This window comes from Pseudochaenichthys georgianus, chromosome 23 (assembly GCF_902827115.2).
Source record: "Pseudochaenichthys georgianus chromosome 23, fPseGeo1.2, whole genome shotgun sequence".
NCBI lineage: Eukaryota > Metazoa > Chordata > Actinopteri > Perciformes > Channichthyidae > Pseudochaenichthys > Pseudochaenichthys georgianus.
The window spans coordinates 3,938,496-3,965,007 of NC_047525.1; the positions used below are offsets into that span (position 1 = coordinate 3,938,496).

The 26,512-nt window shown below is 41.4% G+C and overlaps 1 protein-coding gene across 4 annotated transcripts in view; it reads left to right on the forward strand.

The window, feature by feature from the left end:
* LOC117439215 (protein shisa-6-like) overlaps window positions 1-26,512 on the forward strand; it is a 66,900-nt gene that overhangs the window by 32,502 nt on the left and 7,886 nt on the right. For 2 of the 4 annotated variants that reach the window (XM_034075019.1, XM_034075022.1), the window contains 2 exons: window positions 21,563-21,625; window positions 26,046-26,066. The exons of 1 other annotated variant lie outside the window; for it this stretch is intronic. In XM_034075019.1, coding sequence (XP_033930910.1) covers window positions 21,563-21,625; window positions 26,046-26,066 — 84 coding nt within the window. The remainder of the gene's footprint in view (window positions 1-21,562; window positions 21,626-26,045; window positions 26,067-26,512) is intronic. One more of the 4 variants, XM_034075020.1, reaches the window with a different exon arrangement.

The following is a 26,512-nucleotide window of genomic DNA, read 5'->3' on the forward strand; positions in this document are numbered from 1 at the left end:
TTATTAGGGTCTGAGACCTAGGTCGGCGAAGACCCTATTGAAATCGGTCGCACAGCGACCGATAAACCTGCGAAAAACACCCAAAAACAGGGAAAACGACCGGCAAAAGCACAGAAAATGTTCGGAAATAATGACGGCTTATAGGCCTCGTGAGCCCAGTCACGTGGGCATAATTGATATCGTTACAATCAACTTAGTCACTTGGGCGGAGCCCACGTGACTGGGCGAAGCGAGCGACTAAGTTGATAACCATGCAAAACCCTGCAACTCGCATAATTGATATCGTTACAATCAACTTAGTCGCTCGCGAAGCGATAACCATGCAAAACCCACTAAAAACAGGGGGGAAAAGGGGCAAAAGCCCATTAAAGGTGGCCCAAATCATGCCAGTAGGTAGCCCGACGGCCTACAGTGAGGTGGGCGTAGCTTCACGAGACATCAGCAATCTAAAGTTATCACGGAAGTGTTTTTCTTTCGCACGGCGTAGCCGTTATTTGTCGCCAAAGTTCGCGTTCGCTCGATGCTAGGCGGTCCCTCGCCCTGGAACACGATGATGTCATAACTCAAACCGACATTCTCAGAACCCCACCAAACTTCACATGATGGTTAACACCACAGCCCTGAACAGCTCTAGGTCAAATCTGATGTTACTTAATTTGGCGTTACCATGGCGACGGATCCTTCGCCATAAACAACGGTGTCGCTGTAACTCCAATGGACACGGTCCCATCATCCCCCAATCTTCACTTTTATATCACCGGTCCATGCCTCAACAGCTCTACGTTAAATCTGAAATCTCACTGTATGCCGTTGCCATGGAAAAAAATACGATGTTGTTGTAAGTCAATGGAAAATCGTCCAAACGGCACCAGACTTCATATGATGGCTAATTGTCCGGCCCTCAACAGCTCTACGCCAATGATGGGATGTCATGATATGCCGTTGCCATGGTAACACATCCCTCGCCATGAAACACGGTGTTGTCCTAATTCAATGGAAAATCGTCCAAACGGCACCAGACTACATATGATGGCTCCTAGTCCGGCCCTCAACAGCTCTACACCAATAACGGGATGTCCTCATATGCCGTTGCCATGGCAACGCCTCCCTCGCCAAAAAACCTGGTGTTGTCGTAATTCAATGGGAAATCGTCCAAACGGCACCAGACTTCATATGATGGCTAATGGTCCGGCCCTCAACAGCTCCACACCAATAATGGGATGTCATCATATGCCGTTGCCATGGCAATGCGTCCCTCGCCAAAAAACCTGGTGTTGTTGTATTTCAATGGGAAATCGTCCAAACGGCACCAGACTTCAGACTATCATTAATGGTCCGGCCCTCAACACCTCAATATGACAATAGTGAGTTTTCCTCAAAAGCTGTTCCCATGGCAACGCATTCCTTGCTGTTAAGCACAATATTGCTATAACTGCTGTGTAAATGGTAAAAAAGTGTTCAAATGTCACATGTGTGCTAACCGTCAAGACCTCAAGACATATATGTGTCAGTTTTGAGATTTCGTAAAATGTCGTTGCTATGGTAACAAAATGGTCTCCGTCAAACATGGTTTTCTCATAATTCCAGTTAACATGCTCCAAACGGCACCAAACTTCACAGGTTTGATAAAGATGCGGCCCTCAACACATCTAAGCATATTATGGGATGTCATCATATGCCGTTGCCATGGCGACAGATCACCCGCCATCAAACCCAACGTTTGTGTTACTGCTGTAACTCAAAGACATTGTCCGATCGGCCTGAAACTTCTCACGTTTGCCAACCGGCCAAGTCCTTGAGACACCTAGACACACGTCGACGTGCGGACAACAGCCTGCGGAACGTCGAAGACCCGCTCAACGCAGCTTGCAGCTTTAATTTGGTATTTGAAATAATACCTAAAGCTAATTCAAGCCAACATCGAGGATACAAATCCTAGTGGGCCTGAAAGGTCACCAAGATTTCCTCCCCATACAGATAATACTGGTTAATATTCATCCATTATTTGGATTCCTTATTCAGGAAGGCCAGGGGAGATGGGAGAATTTCACTTTCATTGAATATGTCATTCATTTCATCTCTATTCATGAAGCCAATCCTCTGCAGTCATGACGATACGATACGATACGATATTACTTTATTGTCAGATCAAGTCTGAAATTTGACTTACGTCACAGCAGCTCCATGTCCAACATCAACAGACAAATATGCATACACAAATATGCATACACTGCATACTTATGTTTATATTGTAAAACTCCAGCAACATGGTAATTACTGTGTGCTTCAGGGCTATAGACTTAAAGAAGGCTTTATCTGCTCATGACTGGCAGTTGATTATGGAAAGCCCATCTTTTCTTTTTTTCCGTCCTGTGTGAAGGCAGTGCACTCGGTCTTTTTCTCTGTGCACTATTGTTATGGCTTCATTGTCAATGAGTTTAGGATGAACCAGCTGTAAAGACAGAGCCTGGAGCCCCTGCTGATCCTGATCACGCTGCTGAATGGAAGCTGAAGAAGGAATGTTCTTGCTGGCAGGGAAAAATACTAGCTCATGCAGGAGAATTCTCCCAGCAGATACTCATTACATTACATTACATTGCATTTAGCTGATGCTTTTATCCAAAGCGACTTACAATAAGTGCGTTCGACCAACAAAATACAAACTTGAAGAAAACAGAATCATATAAGTACATCAGGTTTCATAGAGCAAAAACATTTCAAGTGCTACTCAACTGGCTTTAGATAAGCCAGTCCTTTATTAGTATACAAGTGCTTTGTTAATAGTTCTATCGCTCGAAGTGGAGTCGAAAGAGATGAGTTTTCAGTCTGCGTCGGAAGGTGTGTAAGCTATCTGCTGTCCTGATGTCAATGGGGAGCTCATTCCACCATTTTGGAGCCAGGATAGCAAACCCACGTGTTTTTGCTGATGGGAACTTGGGTCCCCTTCGCAGCGAGGCTGCAGCGAGCTGTTTGGTTGATGCAGAGCGGAGTGCACTTGCCGGGGTGTACGGTTTAACCATGTCCAGGAAGGGCCAGATCCATTCGCAGCATGGTACGCAAGTACCATTGTCTTGAAGTGGATTCTAGCAGTTACCGGAAGCCAGTGAAGGCAGTGGATGAGCGGCGTGGTGTGGGAGGATTTATGAAGGTTGAAGACTAGACGAGCCGCTGCATTCTGGATGAGCTGCAGAGGTCGGATGGCACATGCAGGTAGACCAGCCAGGAGGGAGTTGCAGTAGTCTAGGCGTGAGATGACGAGAGCCTGGACCAGAACCTGCGTCACTTTCTGGGTCAGCTGGGGACGTATCCTCCTGATGTTGTAAAGCGTGTATCTGCAGCAGCGGGTTGTAGCAGCTATGTTTGCAGTGAAGGACAGGTTGTTATCTAGGATCACACCCAGATTCCTTGCAGTCTGAGTCGGGGAAACAACAGAGGTGCCGATGTTGATTGTTAGGTCAAGAGTGGGACAATCTTTTCCCGGAAGGAAAAGCAGTTCAGTCTTGTCAAGGTTGAGCTTGAGGTGGTGAGCAGACATCCACTGAGAGATGTCAGCTAGACAAGCAGAGATGCGTGCGACGACCTGGGTCTCTGAGCGGGGAAAGGATAGAATTAATTGGGTGTCGTCAGCGTAGCAGTGGTATGAAAAACCATGCGGGCTAATGACAGATCCGAGCGAGTTTGTGTACAAGGAGAAGAGGAGGGGACCAAGAACAGAGCCCTGAGGGACCCCTGTAGTTAATTGACAAGGGTCGGACTCCGACCCTCTCCAAGTAACCCTGTACAGATGTAGCACTCCAAATCAGACTCAAATGGGTGTGTCCCAGTCAAAAGCCCAGCGGATGCCAGTGGCTGGGGGTGTTGCCAAATTGCTAGAGGGCGTTGCCCAATTTCCCCATTTGTTCAATTACAGGATTTAACCATGAGATGGCGCTTCATTCACAACATACACAAAGACAACTGGGTGTTGTAGAAACATCTATATTTTAGATCAAATAAAGTATATAGTTTGCTTTATGCAGTATATTTCTTGTAATATTGTTGGGGTGTTTTTACACAGTACAGTAGATTGAAGTAAATCAACTTATACATTAAGATAAGATAAGATGGACCTTTATTAATCCCGTGGGGAAATTCAGTAGTTCAAACAGCAACAGGGTGAGAGTGAAAAACAGGACAGCACAGATTCACACAGATTAATAAAATCAAAAATAAGATGAGCGATAAAAATAATAATAATGAGAAACTATGAAATAAGAAAAGAATAAAACTAAAATGTAATTATCATATCATATATTATAATGTATTGTATTATTAAAGAGCCTGTGACAGCATCCCAACAACTGTTGGAACATGTCAATGCGGCGAACATATGATACATTAAATGATCGTGAGGATGATGATTACAAATCGTTTGTTTGTGCTGGTCTGCATTTCCTGATGAGAAAACACCAGTTGTAGTACACCAACATGGATTAAACGTGTGGTTTTTTTACCACAATGTTGGGGAAATTAATGGATAAAATGCACGGATTATTATTATTATTATTCCCACTCCGATCGGGACACTAGCTCCACCGTTTCCCCGCAGCGAGGCTCCCCCCATTGACAGTTTACGTGGGCTGGGTGCAGTGGCGGACTGGCCATCGGGACGAATCCCAATGGGCCGGTACCGAAGTGGGCCGGTCGGATAAGTCACTAGCACATCCCCCATAGGCGGCGCGTGAGGCTCAGGTTTGGGAAGGCTAAATAACTTTTTTTACCTGACGCTGCCCGCCTCCGGCGTCTATAGAAAAGAGATCAACTCAGTGTGCGGAGTTTAAATCTCTCAAGTCATATTACAGGATAAAGGAAATACAGTTTAAACTGCCGTATGCAGAGAAGACGCCGACGTGTCGCACTATCATTCATATCACATCATCAATCAGATCATCGATCATATAATATCATAATATATCATATATCTCCTGATCTGAGTCAGCTGAGCCGTATCTGGCCATGCAACACTCACAGTGTCACATACTGTATGCAGAAGTATTATTTTAAGCAACACATTATGTTGACGAAACACTCGAGTCAAATGTAATTAAAGTCAGATCCACTCGTGTCTTAGACGTGAACGCGCTCTCAGCTGGAGAGAGAAACCCTGACTTGATTTACCGAGTTGATAACCAGCGTCGTAGGACCGCTTAGCGAGATCTCGTTTGTTAGTTTGTTGTTGTTAGTTTGTTTGTTACTCAAACATATCCAGGGTATGCTGAACTGGCTTCGTAGTACAGGGCACAGGTGGCTAGCAGCGCTAATGTCAAGGACACAGACATTATACATTATATTTGTATTTTACCAGGATGCAGTGACACAAATATTTACATTTACATTTACTATCTACAGCACCCGCCGACCCTGACATCCCCCACATCGTTGACAATTTACTAGCGGTACCGAAGTGGGCCGGTCGAGAGTCCCGGGATGATTTTTAGTCCCATTCCACCACTGGCTACATGACCGTATGATCGCCCATATTGACACACCTAATTCCTAAACTTCTAACAGATACAACATAAACCGATCCTTCAGCCTCATATGAGCTCTCAGACACGTTCAAAATTAAACTGTCATCGCTGTCTGAGCTTGCTGCTGTGTGCGCCATCGTGCGTTTACATGCAGATGCTGGGATCCTGAACGGTGCAGCTGGAGCGCTGTGCCCGCAATGACGTCACGCATCATTTGGCGGGACTTGAAGAATCCCCGAGAAGATCCAGGAAATGGTCAACATTGAAGGGCAGATTAATGGTTATCAAAGTACAAATATCCAAAATCATTTCAGTAACGGTTTTCAAGGGGACAATATTTACTCAAATTGATGGGTTTGGATGATGGGGGAAATTCGTGTCACAGGCTCTTTAAGTAATATCATACATTAACCCCATTATAGCAGATGCCACATTGAATGGATGAACACATGTATGCATCAATAATTACAACAGAGTATTTCTAAATACAAGTTGTAAAAATACTTATATGTATTTAATATTAACCCTTTGGAGTCGACCGTCACGCCGGCGTGATCAGATCACAGGACCTGTTCAAGCCTGTGCCGCATAAAAACAACAGTCCGGACAACATTGCCGTGTGTTTCTGTCGAAAGTACTGGCTTGAAACTATATCCCAGTCTTTGTTTCATGCAAAAAGACCCAGTAAACACGGAGATACGATGATATAAAGTTAATATATTTCAAAAGTATGAAAAATGGAAGCACATTTTTGAATATCTTCGCCGTATTTGATCATTTTACGAAACGGAAAATACTGGAAACTGTAGATCCTGCTCAACAGGATGTATATGTGTATTTCTGTCGAAAGTACTGGCTTGAAACTATATGCCAGTCTTTGTGTCATGCAAAAATACCCAATAAACCCGGACATACGATGATATAAAGTTAATACAGATATATTTCAGAAGTATGAATAATGGAAGCACATATTTTAATATCTTCGCCGTATTTTAGAATTTTACGAAACGGAAAATACTGGAAACTGTAGATTCTGCTCAACAGGATGTATTTACCAGGGAGGGGGTGAGGTAATCAGGTAAACGGAGTGATACGAAACGAGACGAAAAGAGACGAAGAGGGACGGCGGGAACCGAAGAGAGACGGCGGGAAATGGAGAGAGACGAAGATATACGAAAACAGGCGGCGGGAGACGAAGAGAGGCGGCGGGAGACGAAGAGAGGCGGTGGGAGACTGCGATTGAAGTAAAGTGACAGACAAACATTGAGAATTTAGATATAGTTGGATAGATTTAGAGTTTTGAAGATTCAACTATGATGAAGAGAACTCTGAAAGTGAGTCAAGCTTTAAGCTTGTTTTTTGACATGGAGGAGGAGGAACCTATGATGTTGCCCTCTGTGTCGTAGTTGACAGAAACCGCTTTGAAGCGTGGCACAGATAAAGACAGAAAAAACAGATTTTTGTACATAATGTGTATATATATATATTTGTATTATATTTATAATAACACTTTTGCCTTATCAGAATGAAATCCCATGCTACCTCAATCAAACTTTCACATTATCATAGTGACATCCCATGTATATATTTCCAGCTTTTAAATGGTTTCGTTGTGTATGTTTGTGTTACCTATATGAAAAATAGTATCATTTTCAAAATCTGTTTTTACGTTTTTCTTGTGATTTTGGGTCCAACATGTTCATATAGTAGAAGATCACTGCTCTAAACAAAGTCAAAAATCCTACATCCAAACGAAATAAATATAATTAATTATGATGAATACGTTAAGTCTTGTTCATTGTTTTTCACTTTTATTAAATGTTTGATACTTCCGGTGGAAATGGTGGACTATCGGACATTCAAAATGCAGCATATTTTCACTCTTACACACATATATTCTCCTTTTACATACATACATTTTCACTCTTACACACATATATTCTCCTTTTACATACATTTTCACTCTCACACACGTATATATTTACACTCACACATTCATACATTTTGCTCTCATATTATCATATTTCAATGCACACATTCATATATTGTCACTCACACATTCATACATTTTGTTCTCATATGCATATCATTTAATGCTCATATTTATACATTTTGCTCTCATGCGAAATCTACTAAAACAAAGTATGTCATGGTGGTCAGCTGTTAAACACAAAAGTGTATCTTAAGGGCTGTAAATATAATAAGCCTGTTGTCAATTTTAGACACAGGCTTATTATATTTACAGCCCTTAATAACATTCATTTTCTGGACTCAATGTGTGTCTTGGCCGTTTTCTTTGTTCCAAGCAAACGAGTGCTTTTTGTTTTGAAATCACTTCCGCGAGTTTCGCGGGCCTCCCCCCCTCGCTCCACCGACCATTAGACCATTTAGTAAGGTAAAAAGCAAAAGGGCAAAAACGCCTCTCAGACGCTCTTCCGTTTACTTTTTTAATAAAGAAAAACAAATGGTCCGTAGATACACAGACTCATATAGCCTATGTATGTATATTGTAAGGAGAATGTATGTGCGTGAGAGGACCAGTATGAATTACGGCATAGAAATATGCAAACAAAAACCTACAGAGTGGGGGGGGGGAGAGCTGTGGAATGTGACCCTTCCTCCACACATTCCAAGCTAAGCACATGGTGTAGTACCAAACGATAGCTGAGGATTCTGGGTAGTGTAGTGTCTTCGGCCATCCTAAAACTCAGAAAAAACATTTGTTTCTCCGAATCGAAGGGGGAAAATACAAAAGCATTGCACACAATTCAAACCAATCAATGTTGTGTAATTAACAAGGATAATTTGGTGTTTTTTAGTCGATGAGTAGTGCAGATATCACTGTAAAATCAATCGACAGTAAGGAGAATACAATTCCGGGTGTACAATTATCCGTTATCCAATGGGAATCGACGCTCGTAATACAATACAGGGGACATGATCATTATCTTTTAAATAACGTTAACTAAAGGGAACAATCTATTTGACACAGCTGAAGCTCTGGCCTTCCTTAAAAACTAACTAATTTAATAAAAATCACAGTTGCATTACACACAATGCACTGTTTTTTGAGAACACAAATTCGTAACTAATGTAATTTTTAAATTCTGACGAAATTTTTTAATTATTATGAATACAAATAAAATAAAAGAAGCCTCCCGTGAGTTACTACAAGCTATAAAGTAGATTTAAAAAAACGTTTTATAGAATAAAAGCTCACTGCGGGACGTTGTAGAAATGCGTGTGTGCACCACGACAAAGGAGCCTCATTCACTTTACATTGGGGTTGTTTGCGTGGTGCCGACACGTAAATGTAACAAAGTTCGTGACTCCACCACGCATTGTGGTGTTAAGGAGTCGTGGTGGAGTCACGCATTCTGGTGAGATCAGGTTGATTTGGGAACTGCCCATCGATTCTATTGGATGTAATGGTTAAGAAAAAGGTGTAAATCACACGAATCAACCAATGGGTTCCAGAGATATGGTCCTGCGTAAAGTATAAAGAATGCCAGCCAGCGTAACAACATTACGCAGCCGACTTCATTTATTGTTTACAACGTAACGAAGTAGGAATTGCAGCAGGATCCAGAGCGCACGGAGCACAGAGCGGACAGCAGATAACGGAATTGCAGTTTTATTGCTTATAGATTATCAGAACATTTCAAAGGGGACACAGCCACATTGGATATTAATCTATGGATTAACTACATCATCGTTTTTATCGTTTTAATGCCATTGAAGACCAGTTTAGACCAGACAAAGAGGAAGGTGAGCCATGTTAGCCTAGCACATTAGCGCTAGCGCCACTTGTTTTGATGTACGTTTTTGTTGATAACGTCGCGAGTTTGTATCTTTCAGTGTTGAGGTGGGCACCGTTAGATTCTGTGTCCTTACGATCATAAACGATGTGTTGAATGTGCAGCTAGGATAAGTAATAATGGAGCTAGGAGTGATTTTCGGTGCAGTAATAGGTTAGCATGTTTCGCTCTGGGCTAATTCAGAGGCTCACTGTTAGCATTGTGTGTTTTATTTGGAAAAAATAAATGAAAAAGATCAGTTAAATGAGTTTTTCCCCGTTATATGGATATAAAATATTCATAGTTTATTAAATATTAAGGTTCCTTAGACGTTGTTTCCTGCAAATGACGCGATTTCGGGTCCGTGGAGCCTAAGAGGATAACAGAGTATGTTTTATTTATTTTTTTTTTTTTTTTCACAACAATTTTATTTGAATGGAATGAATACCTATGGTGATAATTCAAAGTAATACAATGATTTTTACAGTGAAAAAGTTCAAATGGAACTGATGGTTCCCAAATTACCCAGAGGTGAGTCCACCTGGACTTTATTTTTCTAAACCTCTCTAAAAAGGTCAAATTTCCCTTGTTTTGCATCAATCTTGATACAGTGTACGTATTATATGTTATAGTTTGGATTCCTAAAGCTTTTAGTCTACTAACCCATCATTCAAGGGTGGTTTTCACTATAAGTAATGGGTTTTTATTAGGCGGACATTAGAATTTGTTACTATGTTCTATCTGAATTCACTTTAAAATAAAAACATCTATATTGATTCTGACACTTCTACATCCAACTCACAGGTGTACCCTTGCTTTGAGAGAAAAGATTATTAATGTACCCCTTTTAGAAGTGAGAATATAGTCTTTGTTGTGTTAGTGGCATTTTCGAGCCTGAAACCTGAAAAACAGGCTCAGGGCTTAAGAGGTTAAGGTATGCCGATTTGGATACTTTTATATTCTCTGTGACAGACTTTAGCATATAAGGTATGTTCCACTTCCATATAACCCCAGGATTCCACCGGGTCAGTCTGCGCCGCGTTATGGCTGCGCCAGACTTTTGTTCTGACCTCCTCCAGCGTCAAACCCTACCAGGCGCGTTTCAGAAGCGGAGCGTCTTGCGTGCCGGCTCGCAGTTTTTGTTGATGTTGGGCATATTTCCTGGACAGGATACTTTGTACAGAGAAAGTTAAGAACAATTGTAATATTCCAGTTATAAACGACATGAATCAAAGATGTGTTGCTGTATTTTAGTGGTAAAAAATACATTCATCATCATAATTATTCTATATATATAATATACACAGTGCCTTTAACCGGAGGAGAACGCTAGCATTTCTCCTCCTACTTGAAAGACTACGGAGGGATGGGGTCTGCAAAATTAGTTTATTTTGGGAATTGACTGGATGCTCTAACCGGTCCACTTCCTGCCCGGCCTCGCGTCGCATCGAAAATAGACCAGCCGCCTATTTTTAGCGGAGCCCAGCGGCGAGGCGCTTCTGGGACGCTTCTAGCCGTAACGTGGCTAAAGTCAAGAAGGCACACACTTTTTGTCCAGGACGAAGGCGACATTAGGAGCCTCAGCAGTCAGACCTATGCAGTCAGAGCCTTTAGAGTTGGGCTGATGAGGATTTATGGAGCTTATATCTTCAACATATTTACCATAAGGATGTCCATACGAACCATGTGTTAAGGTTGGCCCATGCTATACTGAACCACTAGGAAATGCCTCAGGGTTATGATGAAGGTCACTTTTTTGCAACTTCTTAAATAAGTCAAGAAGGTTTCATTAAACTGCAATAGACTAGCTAGATGTTGGCACTGTTGGAAGAAGTACTCAGATTTGATACTTAAGTAAACGTAGCAAGATACCAGATTGCAGTAATTTGTTACGAGTACATGTCGTGCATTGAAAATCCAACTTAATACAAAAAAGAAAAAAAATTACAAAACTACCGGCATCACTATATACTTAAAGTAGCAAAAGTAAATGTATGCGTAATGGCCCCTTTCCGAATCGTATATACATTGAGTTATTCGGTTATTAGTATTACTGTGTGTTTTTATCACAACTGGGGTATGTAGAATTCATTTAAATAACTTTATAGACTGCTGCTGGATATCTTAACTTATATGTCAAAGTGTACTAAATAATGTATTTAGATTTTGTGTTAGTAAATAATCTAAACCTCAAAAGTAAAAAAAAGCTGTAAAATGTGCAATATTGGTTTTTAAAGTATAATGCATTAGACGTAAAAGGTAGCATAAACTGAGAATACTTAGGTAAAGTACAAGTACCTCAAAATTGTACTTAAGTAAATGTACTCTGCTACTATCCAGCACTGGATTTTGGGGGTTTCACTGTGCTCTTCTCTACCCACCCCCCTCTGTCCCTGCAGCATAATAACGTTAATCAGCTTGGATATGATTCTTGGAATTAAAACAGCATTTTCTTCTTTGATCACGCCACAGTATGTGAAGCACTGAAATAAGACTTTCCCCTTCTTTATCGAATCTTCGCTCTCTATCTCCCTCTCTTAATCTTTCTACTGTTCGCTCGCCCTACTCTGCCGGAGCTCAGGGGATTGCTGTATGAGATGGAGAGTTAATGAAGAAAGCCTTTTCTCCTCCCCTGGAAGAAGGCTAGTACATTCTGGCAACTTCGTGCTCTGTTTTGTTAATTGCGTCACAATCTGCTTTCCTGCTCTACAATCCCAACCCCTGAACCGGTTTAGCATAAATATTCAACATCAATATTCTGCTAAGCCTCTGAGCATCAGCTGCATCGTAAATAAATACAAACTATTTCAGAAGAAGTTGGTTGACCAGCTTCTGATGTTTTCTGTGAAACAATTCCTAAAAACATGTTCCCTCTGTATTCCTTTTCAGTACACACCATCTCTTTTACATTACTAGCAGGCAAAGCAGCAGTCGCCCGGCCTCTTGCTCTTACACACACTCACACTCATAAGTGGCCTTGTCTTCGTAAACTGAAAGTGAGATGCAACATTGTCAAAGAGCCATTTAGTATGCTATCATCTAATATGGAGGATGATGTGGGCTGATGCTGGCAGCGTGGTTATGTAAGCAGCTTTCTCAGGGACTGATAGCAATCCAACACACCCAGCAGGAGGGCAGTGGTGTGTACATTAGTGTGTGGGGCGGGGGGGGGGGGGGGGGGGGGGGTGAAAGAATCACACATTCAGTGAGCTATGTAATATTGCACCCAGTGTTTTGCCATGGGTACAGAGAGAGGCACTGCTTTTTGGAAATTGATTTGTTAAATGGTAAGGTACCATGATTAGTGGAGCTGGAAACTAAGCGTGTCTTGGCTCAGTCAGGTGCTGATTGAAAGACATCATTAACCGGCGAAGGACACGACAAAGAAAGACACAGCAGTAACAGGCCAAAATAGATTCTTACGGTATAGGTTCATAAGTCCATGTTAATACAATACCCACAAATCTATCTAAATTCAAATATTCATCTTCATACTGGCCATGAAGCAACTGTTCTCTATAGCAACATCGGCCTTATTCAGCCAAAGAGTTTGTTTTTATATTTTCTTTTTATTTCGCCTTTGTGTATCACAGACAGTTAATGTGTATGTATACTTCCTGGGATAAAAACCAACTGGCAGTAGACTTAACGTAACACATGACCGTTGATTTGACTGACTAAGATTCCTGAAGCTCACATTAGCTTTGGCTTTTCAGTTACTTTTGCTAACTTTTCAGTAATATACTGATGTGCTTACATGTGCATGTACATGTTCGTGATGTATATGAAACCTGCTCTATCAAAATCAGTCACATCGACCATGAAACACATTTTGAGTCGTACAGTGTATAAACTGTTGGAAAGAGGAGACTTAGCTTTCCAAAACCCTGGTCATTAATGTTATTTAACACTCCACAAAGCCAAACCCCCGATCCCTTCTGAATGATATGACATTTTGAATTCACTCTGTGCCATATCACCATCTGTTCTTCTGATAACCTCGAAATCAATATCAGCCCCAGAAGGCAAAACTATAACAAACCTCCTGGACATAGTACACTTCTTCAACATCACTCGACAACATTCATTTTCAAACTCACCAAAAAAAGACACACACTGGATCTGGACCTGGGACCACATCATCAGTAACCTGACCAGTACTAACCGGACTATCTGACCCTCTGGCTATCTCTCTGGACTTGAACCTCCCTGCCATGCTGCATACTCCGGCTTCCTCACCAGTTTCCCCCTTCTCAAACTCGCTCACGCCTTCAACATCAAACTGGCACCGCCATCTTTTTGTCAATTTCATACCTCTCAGACATACACTCAATACATCTCCATAGTAAACTGAAAATCCTCCATTAAGGTTACTTTTTGGTTCTGAATAACCACTCTAAACTGAAAACACAAATGGATGAGTTTGGTCTTTTGCAGCTCATATAGGGTCATACCTCAAACAAAGCAAAGAAAATAAACCTTCCTAAAGCTGTTGGAACTAGCTTCAGATGTTGCCAAACGTTGAGCTTAGAGAGAGTAAACTGGTTCCAGGAACACTTCTTCATCATCCTCACGTCCCCGCGTGGCCGGACAGACCGTCCAAACAAAGGATGCAGGGGTGACTGAGTGTCCACACTCCACAGCAATCAATATGTCAGCCTTGCATTATATATTCGTCAAAGCATGGATTCCCTATTGACTGGAATAACGCTCAAGGTCATCTTGTAGGAATCTGCAGCAGCCCTGTAGTCAGGTTAATGCCAGTGTTTTCACACCAATTCATGTGGTCAAAACCACTCCAAAAGTATGTGTTGAACCAAGTAAATCTAAGGGGGTTTTCAAGAACTACTAATCAATACCAATGCAAAGGAGGCTCAGGGCTGCAAATATTAAAAAAATGATCAGGTCAAAATGTAAGTGTCAAATGATTACAATTTTTAAAACTAAATGAATAAACCATTGCAATTTAAAAAAATCATCCCAGTGTATATTAGAGATAAACAAACACATTGAGAAATGAACACAACATTTTTATTATGACAATAAAGGTAACACATACCTGTACAGACTGCTGATAGATGTGTATTTAACTGACTGTTTGCACTCTGGTTAGACCCTCCTAATTTCGTTACACTATGCTTGCATTATGTACACTATGCTTGCATTATGTAATGACAATAAAGTAATCTAACATAAATGACTATAATATGGATTGATTATCTTCTAAATGTGAACGAGTTGATGTATTACTTTGAACTGTGCTCTAGTAGATTGTGCCCTAAAGCAGCCCTATGGAGGAACAATGGCACGCAGTGATATTCACAGGTTGAAAAAACACGTCAGATCTTTCTAGATGTGATTGTTGGAGATTGTTTTGTTGCAGATGTTTCTCTCGCTGGGCCGTTCCCTCTCGTCGTTCGCCTGAGTGATAGATGAATACGCATTCAAATGCGAATTCATTCAGAAATGATTTGATAGTATTATTGTGAAGTATTATTGGTGGTAATGTAAATATTTGTGACACTCTTCAAAGTAAATACAATGAAATGATTGACTTGTTGACGTGTAAATCAACATGTCTCTCTCTCCCAGGGTGTTTGGGCAGAAGAGTTCCCCGGGGGCCCACACCCTATAAATGGTTACCGGAGGGAGTCACCAAGTGGGAATCGGGCAGAGGGGAAGTTTAGCAGTACTTTGCACTTATTTTATTTATTATTTATGTATATATTCTGGGTCTGTAGGTATTTATTGGTGGTTAACGGTTTAATGTAGACATTTAATGACGTGTATATTTAACCAGTGAATGGTACGTGCCAGCCAATTCAGGTTGGAGGCTCCTATAAAAGGCAGCCATTCTGTGTGTGTGGGTGTTGTGTGTGGTGGAGGGCAGCCATGTTGTGAGCAGAAAATAAAACAATTTCATCTTGAAACGGCATTCGGTATCGTGCTCTCCTCTTTGCCTCCATGGCCGGTCGGCTTTTGTTATAATGAGAAGGGCTCATGAGATAAGGGAACATTGTGAACCACACTATATACAATGTAGCAGTGCAGTGCTGATCTACACTCACTTAGCTGGAACTGATGTTTTATGTACTTTAGCATTTTAGTACTGCCATGTGCTGTTTGCATATTTCTCTCTGAAGGGATTTCATGTCAACATTCGGCTGCTTTCAGTACGCCGATGTAGAGAAATCTGCAATTCATGCTCATCGGCAGGACTGTATCATGAATGTTCTCTGAAATACAAAGCTTTATTTGGTCAGTGGGTTTAAGGTGAAAACTGGTGAGAAAAGCATTCATACGCAGAGCTGGGGAAGGCATCCCTACAGCTGTGTGGGAGGCAGCGAGATGAAGAGCTGAGGGTTAATCCATAGTGATGGATCAGAGTGCCGCAGGGCTGGAGTCCTGCGGTGTCAAGGTGTGTGGAACAACAGTGACTTTTCACCCCTCCTTACTTCTTCTCATTGTTCTCTCCTCCTACTCCAATCCACTATTGTTATGTCACTTGATGGCATTTTCTGTGTGTTAAAGAGAGGAAGATATGTGAATGCTTTGTACCATGGTGTCAGGTGGCATGAACCAAAAATCTGAATCAATATCCGAACACTAACGGCCCGTCCACACACAGGCATGAAAAAAATCTTTCAAAGCTTCGCCCATTCACTTGAATGGGGTGACGTAGAAGATTTGTAATCTTCGCCGAACTGCATTGTGGGGAGCGGAGCATGGCTTTGCAAGCATCGTGAGCATCAAAGGTTGAGCAATGTTCAACTTTTGATGCTCCCGATGCTTTCAAAGCTGGCATCAGCCAATCAAATCCCGTTTATGCAAATCCCGCCAGTACAAGCGCTAGCTAATCAAACCGCGTGCAAGCTGGGAGAGCCAGACCGCAGTTCATTTCCTCATATTCCAAACGAGAAATTACGGTAGCAAATCACCCGGTTCTTTACGACCAGAACTATTAACGGGATACAAACCAAAGGAACCAGGCATGGAGGGAGGTGGCAGAGACAGTGGGTGAAACTGGTAGGTTTTCGCCTGTTTGGGGAGTTTATATCCAGTTTACTTCGTTTTAACATTGCTATTGCTTTGTATGTCTGGGGCGGGAGATTCATGTGATTGGTTGTTGGTCGCCTTGGGCGCGTGAAATCGTCCAGCTTCAGACACGCCCAGCATCAAGATTTTTCAAGATGTTTTTCATGCCTGTGTGTGGACGGGCCGTAAGACTGTTGACCTTTCCAGCAGCCCTGTGTCCACATATCTCTTGCTGTGATAGGGCTCTGTTTGAAAAGGATGGTTTTCCTATAACCAAGCTATATTTACTGTCAGATGTTTGAGTGTCACAAATGCCAATTTTCATAATGAACCTTTTTACTCATGACCAAGACTGTGGTTATGATTTTAACCCTCTCCAAACATTTCAGTGTGAATACAATAACGGACAGTTGCTCATTATCACTGTATTGCTCTGTTGTATACAAGCAGCCAATCTAACCACTGGGTTTTGTTTTCTAGGAGAAAATCATTGGCCGGTCCGCTCCCACAGTCACCATGGTAGGGATGGCTGTACTTTGCTCAAGGGTCAAAGTTGCCTCCAACCACTTCTCCTTGATTTCTGTATTTTTCATATGAACCTGTTAGTCAGGAGTAACCTCTGATGATGGTTTGGAGGCAGCTGATTGTAGCGCAGTGCCTTCCCATTGACCTCTACCTCTCTATACCTAACATGTGTACTTTCCCCTGGACATTTAGCCCTGCTTTGTGTGTGATGACTACATGTGTGCATTCTGTGCAATCCGGTGTGTGTGCTATGGTTTCTGGGGTGTAACGGTACACAGGTCAATGCCAGGTCAATAAGAGCTGCAACCAGGAGGCAATATTTGCTTGTTTCTGTTCAAAGTAAAAAAGAGATGCCTACCAACACCTCTGAAGATCACTACTTAACATATAATACCTTATTTGTTTAACTCATGTACAGTACTCATCGAAATGTGAAATACCATACCACCACGATTTGTTTTGGAAAGAACAACTTCTGGCTTCTTAATGGTCGGGTGTGTCCAACCTAATGTCTCCAAGGGTCATACTGTGAAATGAGAATCACATGAGGGATAGGCATACCGTGTGTTGCTTTCATGTAGACGGTTATATTGTTAAATGTCATGAGTAATCTTCTCCCATGCAGGTTATGCACATGATAGCAAGCCGTAGCACTGTAACGCACACAACCTGCCTTGTTCTCCAGCTCACTGAGAAACTACAGGACTCTTTGAGAATGAGCTTACATTCAGGGGCTGACCCAACTAGCATGTGCTAGCTGACAGACATAACATCTGTCTCACTGCAAAACTCCCTGGGGGGGGGGGGGGGGGCCCCCTCTTTGAAATATAAAGTCCCAATGTATTAATCCAAATGAGACAATTTAAACTCATTTGGTGATAAACTAAACAAGCACTGCTATTGGCAAATACAAGTACCGTTACACCTTCAAGGAAAACATTGTGAAGAGAATATGTCCGCTGTCTTCAGTCTTTGATTTGAACAAAAGAAAACATTGAGTATGGGTCTAATTCATGAACAAGCGTACCAAACTAGAACATACTGAATGGAAGCAGAATATTGTGTCCCTCTTGATGCGTGTTGCAGATGGCCCACATCGTTGTGTATTCACTCCTCTGTTCTAATTCCTTCCCTTTGAAAGTATGTATTGAATTGTTTCACTGTAGCTTTTTCTGTGTTACCCACGTTACTAAATGAATGTGCTAACCTGTATGGTGTGTGTGGTCTTCACGTCTCAGTGGAGAGGAGGGCTGGTCTATAAAGGCATGGATAAAGGCAGTTTTGATGATGTTACTTCTTTTATTTTTAAGAAGACATCAGATAAATCTGTGCTTATCTTTGCTTAAGATATACGGACCCTCCTCTTCCTCCTCTACCTCTTCCTCACCCTCTGCCTCCTCTCAAAGGAAGTCAGCTTTTCAACAGCTCGCAAATGGAGTGGATATGTCAATCAACTGTTGAAATAAATGGCTTTTCATTCCTAGATATAACGTCACATGAAAATGCCCGACTGTTACACTGTTTGATTTTCAGGAAAGAGTATTACCTTTAAAGCTCTATAGTGAGGGAACATCATGAAGCACGACTTCAACAACATGGATCTGTTATTGCCTTCTAACACACAGGGTCACAGTATCCCTATGGGTTCACTGTCTATCACATTTCAAAATGAACTGGATATGAAGTCCATCTCAACCTCCTGCCCTCCATCCCTGCTGAGGCTGTGGACTACTGTCAAGCTGAACAGGCATGTCAAGTGACTGCTTGACCTTTGGGGTCCTGTCGGTGATTGTGCGTTATGAGATAAAGAGCCATACTTAATGGCAATATAGTCTGTTGGTGTTTTATTTGTGCACACAGAAACGTTGCAATCTGCGGCTCTTGTGGCTCATTAATAAAGCTCTCTATTAATGTAGAATGATATCTGCACATTCAGGCACAGCTTTTCAGCCCAACCAATTGAACATGTGTTTTCACTGGTTAGCAGACATGAGATAATACTGTAATTACATACTTTACCTATACAAACAAAAATAGCAGCATTACAAAACAATATCATCTGAAACATATCCACATTGGCAGTTAACATGTAGGGATTACATGTGAGCACTGTTGGTCAGTAGGTACATGTCAGAGGGACGTGAGGAGCCACTAGGACAGGAACATCCACACCCTTTTTGCACACATGGACAGTGCACTCTGTCTTCGCCCCCCCCCCCCCCCAACCTCCTACGGGGCTTTCATAGCTCCAGTAGCTCCACTTGGCAGGGCTAATGGGATGGCAGGGCTGTTGGTTTTAGAGAGGGATTTGGAGAGAGAGTGGAGTGGAGCAGAGGGCAGCTCTCTAATAGATATGGGGGGTGGAGAGCTGCTGATCACTGGACCATGATGCTGTCTCTCTTCTTTTCAGACCACTCGCCCCTCACATACTTTTCTTTCTCCAATCTTTCCCCAGGTTTTTTATCTTTATCTGACTCTTAAGTTAGAGAGAACTGCCTCATCTCTACTCTGTTCATAACTTCCCCAGACATAGAAACAGCAGAGATCGTGGACACACCCACTTACACGGACAAACCACCCACAGTACTGGCTATGTTATGAGCTGGCTGCTCAGCTGTTTGACGGAATGAGTTCTTAGAAATTAATTCTCTCATTGGTTCTGCAAATGTCTTTTAACCTTAGCACCGGGTTCCAGGTGTTCTGCGGAGAGCTCAGCATTCCTCGTCTAAGTGTGAATGTGGATGTGATGTTTGGAAGGGTGATGTGAAACAAAATGCCAGATGTCAGATTACTGAGTCACTTGTGGGCCATCTGGATGCTATGCTAATGAGCTATTCTCTGGAGTTTGGTTGAAAGCAAAGGAAAATGTAATGTGAGTATCTTGATGCAAAGGTGAGGCCAACCTTAAATCAGAAACAACTTAGACAGCTGTGTCATCAACATACTGACAGAAAAATATCCATTTAGCAATTTAGATAGGAACCCTGTTTAACCCAACAATCTGGAGAGGATGTCAATCATAAACCATCAACCCACTCTGTGATTACACAACAGCAGTGGCTTTGCATCTATTTCCACACGGCAATTAAAGGAGATGAAGGCATTCGGTAGCTGACAGCAGTGTGTGCAGGGGGCTCATTGTATCCTCCCTACACACACACACACACACACACACACACACACACACTTTCTGGAGCTGCATCATGGTACCTTGGTGTGCAGAGGTTATTTTGCAATGTTAGCATAATTCTCTTGACTCTGGGAGCTTGGGGTTGTGGTTGCACTGGGACTCTGTCTAGAATGTGGTTCATTGTTCCCTAGGTCCTTGAACATGGCTGTTCAGGTTTGTAATGAGTTACAGGCCTCTGTCTCTCCTCTGTGCAGCGCCCTCACACCGGCTTTACAAGGACATCACCAGACTTCACTTCTTTGAGATAACAAAAATGAGCATCAGTCCATGTCAGGGTTCTCCATCAGATTGCTCCATTAGCAAATATGTTTTTAGCTCATCATAACAAAATATTTACATATGAGACTTATCATCAGTATTCCTACATGCATGATTTACAGATTTAGATTTTTTTAGGCAAATCAAAGGACTTTGTTTTGGTAAGGGAAATATTGTGGGACGTGCCATCGCAGCATGCACAACTGTGAAAAACTTGTATATAACACTTGTATATAACACATGTCTACTTGAAATAATCTAATCATGGACTTATTAATAGTAGTAGTAGTATATTTTTATAAAAGAAATGATTCTTTGTTTAACATTTTAAAGATTGTTGTTAAAGATTTTTGAATTATCATCATGAGCTTGTCTCGGCCTCTGACAGAGCGTTTGAATTATCAAAGCTTTATGCATGAAATACAGTGAATGCTTCATCAATAAACATTAATACAATTATATAATATTAGTTCAAATATTTAAACAGACAGAATGTTTAAGACAATTTTACAGTTGCCTCTATTCAAACCATTCCTTTTAAAAGGCTATATCATGGCATCATTCTGTTCGACACATCATATCCCCAAACTCTGTGGCCGACCAGGAGGTTAGCATCAGAAGGGCTCCCCAGATAAAACATTTCTTTATGATTTTGGAATATTGCAGAAAAATAAGATCTGTAGCAAACAAACATTTATGATACTTACATGTTTTGTCCAGTAATATAATATCCACATATTAACAACACAAACATGCAATCGTAAGGAAAAAGCTAACGTATGGCTATAAACAAACTACATCGCGGTTGCTATGTTGAGCATTACCACCGATAAGCTAAAGGCGGCTAATGTTGTGCGTGATGATGTTTAGTAGTCTTATTAAGACATTTTGCAACCGTCTTTTTAAGACACATAGAAGCCTTGACATTCACCAGGGGAGTATTTACTGGCGTATTATATAAGTTTCTAGAACAATCAAATATCTTTGGCTTGTGTTAACCGCAGACCACAGCATTTCACGCTTTTAACCCATCAAAAAAATACATTGACTTTGAGACAAGGGAAATGGAAGTGTTCAAATGCTGATTCATTTCTGGGTTTTAGGACTGATTCCTGCACCACTGTTAAAGTTTTATAATAAAAAAATAAAAAAACGAAATAATCTCTCTGTCAGCCTGACACAGTCTGAATAGCTGATACAGCACATTCCTCTTTGACACTGATCTTTAATTGTTTTTGTCATTGCAGGTACCCATCAGCACAACTATAACCATGTGGCTCTATGTAGCCCTACACGCACACCTAAGAATGGTAAGACAAAGATGGAGATATTAAAAACAGCTGAGTTCAGTGTTTGAGATGAAGACTGGGCCAGGGCATAACTCAATAACTATCAATTTGCTACACCACAAATCCATTTTGTTAATATCTCATTTAAAGTGGACCTATTGTGCTATATTTGAAAAATATATTGTAGGGCCATACCTATACAAAACATGTCTGTGAAGTTTTTTTTTGCTTAAAATACCAAACAGATCACCCATTGTAGCCATGCTGCTCATACCCCTCTATTGCAGCCCTGTTCCAAACAGGCTGATTCTGCTTTAAATGGAACGGCTGCTGCTAGCCACGCCCCTTTGTAGCGTCACGCAGCTTTCCCCTGCAAGAGAGATTTCTACCGGGAGATCTCAGCTAAACGCTGCAGTGATTAAATGCCATATTATGCTCCCAACCACTTCAAGCATTATTTCTGAAACGGTATGGAGCTCAAACCTTTATCTTTCACAGGGTTTACCACACAAGGACATTACGTTACACATATGCTCTCCAGTAGCCTACAGCGTTAGCTCCATGGCTAGCTCTAAGTGTTAGCATGCTTGCTAATGTAAACACATAGCATGTTTCTGATACAGCACACAGCTTGACATGTTCTTTCTTAAGTGTTTACCGCTAGAACCATGCCATTATATGTATTATATATATATAACAACTTTACTATAAGTGCATCCAGCAGACATCCTGCTGAATACACAGACACACACCTGCGACTATATACGGAAACGATAGGTTGGGACGTGTCACGTGTGCCGGAGACGATAGGTTGGGACGTGTCACGTGTGCCGGAGACGATAGGTTGGGACGTGTCACGTCGGCCAAATGTCGCCAATGACGTGATAGGAGCGAAGATTCTGGATCTGCTTGTTAGCACCCACTTTTTTTTTTTCTTAGAGATGTGGGTAGTGAGATGATAGTGAACTGTTCATGAACTTGTCATGAAAAGTTCATGGAATATCAGTGAACCATATTCATGAACAGCTCAAAAACAGCTCATAACAAAGTTGATGAACTGTTCATGAAAGTGTCATGAACATTAAATGGCACTAGGGCAGTTCATGAACTACTCATGAAACTCCTGTGCTGGAATGGTTCATGAACAATTCATGGAATATGGTTTTAGGCAGGTTCATGAACAATTCATGAAATGGAGTTTTCAGTGAGTGTGTAGGGATATTCAGTTTTCAACCAAGAACATTTCAAGAATTGTTCATGAACATATCAAGAACTGTTCATAACAACTTCATGAACCATTCATGAACAGTTTGAATCACTATTTGAAGCACAGTTCTTGATACTCAGCTGCACAAAAAATGTTATTACGGGTCCCAAAAGCTTGGGTACCACAGCAACAATAAATGATTTCTGTAGAAAACAGAAAAGTGCAGCAGCAATAATTATACACAGGATCCGGTTGATCGTCTGGAATGCTTCTTATTCAAAATTCAAAGTACACAGTTACATTCAAATAGCTGAACTTTACAAACATCACATTTCTCCATTTAAGTTATCTGTCTGTCACAGTCAATTACTGTATCTCAAGGAGAAATTCAACATAGTCAATATAAATGATTACATTACATTGCATTTAGCTGACGCTTTTATCCAAAGCGACTTACAATAAGTGCGTTCGACCAACAAAATACAAACTTGAAGAAAACAGAATCATAAAGTACATCAGGTTTCATAGAGCAAAAACATTTCAAGTGCTACTCAACTGGCTTTAGATAAGCCAGCCCTTTATTAGTATACAAGTGCTTTGTTAATAGTTCTATCGCTCGAAGTGTAGTCGAAAGAGATGAGTTTTCAGTCTGCGCCGGAAGGTGTGTATCTGCTGTCCTGATGTCAATGGGGAGCTCATTCCACCATCTTGGAGCCAGGATAGCAAACCCACGTGTTTTTGCTGATGGGAACTTGGGTCCCCTTCGCAGCGAGGGTGCAGCGAGCCGTTTGGTTGATGCAGAGCGGAGTGCACGTGCTGGGGTGTACGGTTTAACCATGTCCTGGATGTAGGAAGGGCCAGATCCATTCGCAGCATGGTACGCAAGTACCATTGTCTTGAAGTGGATTCTAGCAGTTACCGGAAGCCAGTGGAGGGAGCGGAGGAGCGGCGTGGTGTGGGAACATTTAGGAAGGTTGAAGACCAGACGAGCCGTTGCATTCTGGATGAGCTGCAGGTCGGATGGCACATGCAGGTAGACCAGCCAGGAGGGAGTTGCAGTAGTTTAGGCGTGAGATGATGAGAGCCTGGACCAGAACCTGCGTCGCTTTCTGGGTCAGCTGGGGACGCATCCTCCTGATGTTGTAAAGCGTGTATCTGCAGCAGCGGGTTGTAGCAGCTATGTTTGCAGTGAAGGACAGGTTGTTATCTATAAACACATAACGCTATCAAATAATACTTTCTATCAATATATCTATCTTTACCAAATATAACATATTATGGAGATCACAAAAATACACTGTCAATGTTAATAAACAAAAAACAAGGCAATGTGCCTGCAAGACTGCACTCAGGTAAACAAAACATATTACCCGTGCACAGCAGCTAACCTGCCTGCGAGCCTTTGTTCAGGTCACATTTACCCAGGCGCGGCTGAAGCCCGCGAAAATGGCATCTATTGTTGCCGACAGTTTAGTATTTTTAAAATACCGTTACTATGTCATGCTCAAAACCTTCTGACACACTCTCCTAAACATCTCCAACATCATATCTAATTCACACAAGTTAACATCGATCATGTTCATTATGTACTGACCTGTAGAAAACAGAAAAGTGGAGCAGCAATAATTATACACAGGATCCGGTTGATCGTCTGGATTGCTTCTGAGGAGGGGGCGGAAGTGTCCCCCCTAAGGTAACCCAGATGTCACCGCTCACCTGCCAAAGGTTCCACCTTGGCGCTACGTACTCGTACTGCTCCTCAAACAGTACAGATAAACCATAAAATGATATGAATGTCATCAAAATAAATACAGATAATGTTCAGTTTCAAATTCACTATTGTTTTGTTTTAAGATTAAAAGTTTTAAAAAAAGAAAGAAATGTTCAAATAGTAGATGAATATTCAAGAGGTTTTTAAAAACATCACACTGATCATCAAAAGTTCATAAAATGCTCATGAATATTCCAAAATATTCTGAACTTGCCACAATCATCCAAAATTCATGAAATGCTCATAGTCATGAAAAGTTCATGAAATACTCATGCAAACTTTTTGGGGTTTTAATTATAATGTTGTGATTGGCTGGATCATGAAAAGTTCATAAACATTTCATGAACTGCTCTTTAAAATGGTTCATGAGCATTTTAAGAATTGTGGTTCTTGAACATGACAAGTGAACATATAATGAGGTGTTCATGAATGTTTCATGAGTGCTCATGAACAGCTCATAAAGTCATGAACTCCATCTCGCAGGGGCGGAGGAAAAGAGAGAGGGTTTTGTTTTCTGACACTTTGTGAGTTCCCCGACACACCGGGGACACATGTTCATGTATAAAAGACATCAAAAAGTGCCTTTTGCATGATAGGTCCCCTTTAAATGTAATCAAATAAGTGTCACATTCCATGATCATGCACCTTTTTCTTTGGGTGGGATTCAGTGATTTTACATCCGTTTTTTAAAGCTAAAACAATTGACTGCGTGCACGTTAACAGTCTCTTGAGGTCATCCTGTCCTCTAGTTTCCTGAGTGTGTGAAAGTTATCAGCACTACCTCCGGGTCCCCATATGCAGCATCACCGTGAATCACTCGTAGTGCTGATGAACTTCAGCTCGCGCTGGCAGATGTGGAGAGTAGCAGTTTCATTAGGATGTCCAGTAAGATGGTTACTGGAGAGAGGACAGAGAGACAGCAGGGATCAAAGGAAAGGAAGGAGCCCATAAGCTGGATATTCACGGCCGTCTGTATTTATAAAACACTCTGAACTTGCCATTCGATTTATATTATGTTTGTTTCATCCATATATGTGAACAAATTAGGAGCTTGCTTTCTTTGCTTCAATTCTGCAGCCACCATGGCCTCCTCTTTATAATTGATCATGTCGTGCATTTCACACAAACACAAACACACACACAGAGAAATAAGCATGTTAACAACGCATTTCACACAAACACAAACACACACACAGAGAAATAAGCATGTTAACAACGCATTTCACACAAACACAAACACACACACAGAGAAATAAGCATGTTAACAACGCATTTCACACGGGGACTTTGATCACTCAGGCTCCCAATGTCAGCATGCAGTGTATTATCTAGATACAACCTGTGTGTGTGCGTTGGTGCGTGTTGTACTAGTCATGCTGAATATGGAGTAGGTCTTTGAAGGCTGTGTTTTGCGCACCATCAACCTGTCTCTGACATATCTGTTTCTCACTTGGGTTTGGTAGCTCACCGATCTTTGAGACATGGTAAGTTGTTGATACATTTAGTGAAAACACTCATTCATTACATTCTTGCACACATCTATTTACATATTGATCACAAACAAACCACTATGTTTGTACCTTTCTGTCTTTCACCTGATGTGTGTTTTCAGACCAGATTTAAGTAGCATTTGTTATTCAGTCTTGCTCTTTGAATCATTTTAAATCCATGAAAGTACATGGATACAAAATTATGTAATTTGATGTGAACATTTCTTTGTTTAACTCTATTTTTCTTTTTGTCAACAAATCCCACAAAAAGACCAAAGATGATGTGCTCGTCTCTCTTTATTTTCTCTCTCCCCGTTCGTGTTTCTCAGCCACAAGCTCATTGCACTTCTGAAGACATACATCTTTCTAAAGGGGTACACATGTTAAGTATAATTTAACAAAAGATGCTCAACAATTCTGCTGTTTTATTTGGCCTACTT